The following is a 5,192-nucleotide window of genomic DNA, read 5'->3' as shown; positions in this document are numbered from 1 at the left end:
TATACACAAAAAATAGAATAAAACAAAATATAAAATAAAATAAAATAACAGTGCAGTGCAAAAATATTAGTAAGAAAGTGAGACGTGCAAAATGTAAACATGTCAGAAGCTGTTCGGAAGTCTGATGGCGACGGGGAAGAAAGAGTTTTTGAGTCCATTCGTTTTGCATTTCAAGCTTCTGAACCTCCGGCCTGAGGGGAGGAGGTGAACAGTCTGTGTTGTGGACGGGGGGGGGGGGTCTTTTAGTACGGAGGCAGCTCTACTGTGGACCCTGCGCTGGGAGAGGCTCTGCAGAGAGGGCAGTGCTGATCCCCTCTGCAGGCCACTGCGCTCTGCCTCACTAGTGCTGCCGTACCAGGTACAAGTTCACATGTCAGCGGAGCAGGCATGATGCCGTGTGTGTGTGTGTGTGTGTGTGCAGGTGGTGTCTCTGGTGCAGCTGCTGTCAGACCCGTACTACCGGACGCTGGACGGCTTCCGGCTGCTGGTGGAGAAGGAGTGGTTGTCGTTCGGCCATCGCTTCAGCCACCGTGGCGCCCAGACGCTGGGGAGCCAGAGCAGCGGCTTCACACCCGTCTTCCTGCAGTTCCTGGACTGTGTGCACCAGGTACACACACACACACACACACCCTCACACACACGCACACACTCACACACACACACTCACACACTCTCTGCCCCTCAGATCCACCTCCAGTTCCCCATGGAGTTCGAGTTCAGTCAGTTCTACCTGAAGTTCCTGGCCTACCACTACGTGTCCAACCGCTTCCGCACCTTCCTGCTGGACTCTGACTACGAACGCATCGAGCTGGGTGAGTGTGTGTGTGTGTGTGTGTGTGTGTGTGTGTGTGTGTGTGTGTGTGTGTGTGTGTGTGTGTGTGTGTGTGTGTGTGTGTGTGTGTGTGTGTGTGTGTGTGTGTGTGTGTGTGTGTGTGTGTGTGTGTGAGTGTGAGTGAGAGAGTGTGTGTGTGTGAGTGTGAGTGAGAGAGTGTGTGGGTGTGTGAGTGTGAGTGAGAGAGTGTGTGTGTGTGAGTGTGAGTGAGAGAGTGTGTGTGTGTGAGAGTGTGAGTGAGAGAGAGTGTGTGTGTGTGAGAGAGTGTGTGATAGTGTGTCTGTGTGAGTGAGAGAGTGTGTGATAGTGTGAGTGAGAGAGTGTGTGTGTGTGAGAGTGTGAGTGAGAGAGTGTGTGTGTGTGAGAGTGTGAGTGAGAGAGTGTGTGATAGTGTGAGTGAGAGAGTGTGTGTGTGTGAGAGTGTGAGTGAGAGAGTGTGTGTGTGTGTGAGTGTGAGTGAGAGAGTGTGTGTGTGTGAGAGTGTGAGTGAGAGAGTGTGTGTGTGTGAGAGTGTGAGTGAGAGAGTGTGTGATAGTGTGAGTGAGAGAGTGTGTGTGTGTGTGTGTGTGATAGTGTGAGTGAGAGAGTGTGTGTGTGTGTGTGTGTGTGTGAGAGTGTGAGTGAGAGAGTGTGTGTGTGTGAGTGAGTGAGTGTGTGTGTGTAGACTCCCTGCTGATGTGTGTGTGTGTGTGTGTGTGCCAGGCGTGCTGTACGAGGAGAAGGGTGAGAGGAAGAGTCCTCAGGTGTGTAAGTCGGTGTGGGACTACGTGGAGCGTCTGCACAAGAAGAACCCCGTGTTCTACAACTACATGTTCTCCCCGGAGGACGAGGAGGTGAGCGGGCCCGCTCGCGCTCGGCCAATCAGCACAGAGATAGCCGGCGATGGCGGCGGCGGTGGATGAGCGGCGTGCTGCTTTGCGTTGCAGGTGCTGCGGCCGTACGCCTTCGTGTCCAACCTGAAGGTGTGGGACTTCTACACGGAGGAGACGCTGTCCGAGGGCCCGTCCTACGACTGGGAGCTGCGGGGCCGGCAGGAGCGCCTCGCCGACGACGCGCCGGAGAAGGGGGACGGCGGCGGCGGGCCCAAGTCGCAGCGGCGCGTGGTGTGGCCGTGCTACGACCCGCTGGGCAAGGCGGTGCCCGACTCCATCAGCAAGCTGCTGCAGGACCTGCAGGGCCTGGAGGCGGAGCTGGGACACACCTCCGACCGCTGGAAGGACACCTGGGACAAGATGAAGAACGTCCAGAGGGCCGAGGCCAAGCTGGACAGCAAGGTGGGCCTGCACTGCCCTGCACTGCCCTGCACTGCCCCCTGCTGGCCGCCGGCTGGAACTGGCCCTGCTGGGTTTGACTGACCTCCTCTCTCCTCATTCTCTCTCCTCCTCTCCTCTCTCCTCATCTCTCCTCTCCTCCTCCTCTCTCCTCTCCTCCTTCTCCTCCTCCTCCTCCCCTCTCCTCTCCTCCTCCTCCTCTCTCCTCTTCATCTCATCTCTCCTGTCCTCCTCTCTCCTCTCCTCTGTCCTCCTCCTCCTCCTCCTCCTCTATCCTCCTCCTCTCTCCTCTCCTCTCCTCTGTCCTCCTCCTCCTCCTCCTCTGTCCTCCTCTCTCTCCTCTCCTCTCCTCTGTCCTCCTCCTCCTCCTCCTCCTCTATCCTCCTCCTCTCTCCTCTCCTCTCCTCTGTCCTCCTCCTCCTCCTCCTCCTCTATCCTCCTCCTCTCTCTCTCCTCTCCTCTGTCCTCCTCCTCCTCCTCCTCTGTCCTCCTCCTCTCTCCTCTCCTCTCCTCTGTCCTCCTCCTCCTCTGTCCTCCTCCTCCTCTCCTTCTCCTCTCTCCTCTCCTCCTCCTCCTCCTCCTCTCTCCTCTCCTCCTCCTCTCTCCTCTCCTCCTCCTCTCTCCTCTCCTCCTCCTCTCTCCTCTCCTCCTCCTCTCTCCTCATTTCCTCCTCCTCCTCCTCTGTCCTCCTCCTCCTCTCCTCCCTTCTCCTCATCTCTCCTCTCTCCTCCTCTCTCCTCTCCTCCTCCTCCCCTCTCCTCCTCCTCCTCCTCTCTCCTCTCTCCTCCTCCTCTCTCCTCTTCATCTCATCTCTCCTGTCCTCCTCCTCCTCTGTCCTCCTCCTCTGTCCTCCTCCTCCTCTCTCCTCCTCTCTCCTCTTCATCTCATCTCTCCTGTCCTCCTCTCTCTTCTCCTCCTCCTCCTCCTCCTCCTCCTCCTCCTCCTCCTCCTCTCCTCCTCCTCCTCCTCCTCTCCTCCTCTCTCCTCTTCATCTCATCTCTCTTCTCCTCCTCCTCCTCCTCCTCCTCCTCCTCCTCTCCAGCCGTCGTTCTCCAGCTCTCCTCCTCATGTCGTCCAACTGGGCCACCAGCGTCGTTCTCAGGGAGTGTACCTGCAGGAGAGCGGCTCCTCCATCAACCTGAGCCTGGACTGTGAGGCCAGCGCCTCCTCCTCCTCCTCCACCCCGGTGGCCGGCCGGCCCAGCACCAGCACGCTGTACAGCCAGTTCCAGAGCACGGAGAGCGAGAACAGGTGAGCTCCCACACCTGGTGGGGGGCGGGGCCACGCCTCCTCCCCCCCCCCCAGGTGACTCTCTGGCCGTCTTCTCCTCCCACCAGGAGCTTCGAGGGGATCCTGTACAAGAAGGGGGCGCTGCTGAAGCCCTGGAGGCCTCGCTGGTTCGTCCTGGGACAAGACCAAACACCAGGTGAGTGGAGCTGCTGCTCCTCCTGCTCCTCCTCCCCCGCTCCTCACCTCCTGCTCCTCCTCTAACGCCGTCCCTCCCTCACAGCTGCGGTACTACGAGAGCCGTCAGGACAAGGAGTGTAAAGGAGTGATCGAGCTGGGGGACGTGGAGTCGGTGACGGCGGGGACGCCGGCCATGGGGGCGCCGAAGAACATCGAGGAGAAAGCCTTCTTTGATGTGAGTGGAGGGAGAGGGGGAGGAGGAGAGAGGAGGAGGAGGAGAGGAGAGGAGGGGGTTGGTCTGAACTCTGCTCACCTCTCTTCTCCTCCCTCTCTCTCTCTCCCTCTCCTCTCTCTCTTTCTCTCTCTCTCTCCTCTCCCTCCCTCCCTCTCTCTCTTTCTCTCTCTCTCTCTCTCCCTCCCTCCCTCTCCCTCTTCCTCCCTCTCTCTTCCTCTCTCTCGCCCTACCCCATCTCCCTCTCTCTCTCTCCCTCCCTCCCTCCCTCTCCCTCTCTCCCTCTCCCTCTTCCTCCCTCCCTCCCTCTCCCTCTTCCTCCCTCTCCTCTTCCTCCCTCTCTCTCTTCCTCTCTCTCCTCGCCCTACCCCATCTCCCTCTCTCTCTCTCTCTCTCTCTCCCCCCCCTCTCTCCCTCTCTCTGTCTTCTCTCTCTCTCTCTCCCTCTTTCTTTCCCTCCCTCCCTCTCCCTCTTCCTCCCTCTCTCTCTCTCTCTCTCTCCTCCCCCCCTCTCTCCTCTCTCTGTCTCTCTCTCTCTCTCTCCCTCTTTCTTTCCCTCCCTCCCTCTCTCTCTCCCTCCCTCTCTCTCCCCCCTCCCTCTCTCCCTCCCCCCCCCCCCCCTCCAGGTGAAGACGACAAAGCGGGTGTATAACTTCTGTGCCCAGGACAGCAGCAAGGCTCAGGTGTGGATGGACAGCGTGCAGAGCTGCTTGTCTGACGCCTGAGGAGGACGAGACGGGACGAAGGGTCTTTCTCCCACTTCACAGCTCCCGTCTGTTCACTAGTGTTGAACTATTAACCTGCGAGTCGCCACGTTTCAGTGTTTTGTTACAAAAAGAGAGAAAAGAGGAAGAAGAAAAAAGCGAGAAGAGAGAAAGTCAGTGGGTCCAGGAGAATCTCCCCGACGTCCTGCAGCACCCAGATCCTTCCAGAACCTCCAGCACCCTTTAAACCTCACCAGGAGGAATGACGGGGGGGCTGCAGCCCAGGGTGGGGGGGCGGGGGGGGGTTCATGAAGGACTTCCTCTAAAATCCGGGGGGGTTTTACTGTGAAAGCCTGACCCCCCGGCGGAGACTCGTCAGGTATCTGAGAGTGTCGGTGAACTTTCACTGAGAGTGTTTACAAAGTTGACAGACCCCCCCCCCCCCATCACCCCCCCCCCCCCCCCCCACACACACACACACACTTCTAATCAACCACTAGGAGGCGTCCGACTGTCGAGCCACTGAAGGAAACAGGAGGGATTTATTTTTTAGCTGAAGAAAAGAATCTGGAGGGGGAGCGACGCCCCCGAACAGCAGATGAATTGGGGGGGGTGGGGGTGGGTGGGGGGGGGGGGGGGGGGGGGGGGCGGGGGGGCTCATGAAGGAGGATTCTGCTGTTGGTGATTGGAGATTTTTAAAGTCATTTTCAGCTCAAAGCAAAGTGACGACGTTTCCGAGGCGTCGCT

General features: G+C 58.6%; 1 protein-coding gene across 1 annotated transcript in view; it reads left to right on the top strand.

The window, feature by feature from the left end:
- sbf1 (SET binding factor 1) overlaps positions 1–4,977 on the top strand; it is a 51,565-nt gene extending 46,588 nt beyond the window's left edge. The window contains 9 exon segments of the mRNA XM_080518537.1: positions 422–607; positions 686–812; positions 1,535–1,665; positions 1,759–2,106; positions 3,146–3,354; positions 3,441–3,510; positions 3,512–3,529; positions 3,614–3,745; positions 4,368–4,977. Coding sequence (XP_080374663.1) covers positions 422–607; positions 686–812; positions 1,535–1,665; positions 1,759–2,106; positions 3,146–3,354; positions 3,441–3,510; positions 3,512–3,529; positions 3,614–3,745; positions 4,368–4,466 — 1,320 coding nt within the window. The 3' untranslated portion in view covers positions 4,467–4,977.
- Positions 4,978–5,192: the final 215 nt, after the last annotated feature.

This window comes from Blennius ocellaris, assembly GCF_963422515.1.
Source record: "Blennius ocellaris genome assembly, chromosome: 22".
NCBI lineage: Eukaryota > Metazoa > Chordata > Actinopteri > Blenniiformes > Blenniidae > Blennius > Blennius ocellaris.
The sequence above is the reverse complement of the archived record's forward strand: the minus strand, read 5'-3'. Positions and strand labels throughout refer to the sequence as shown.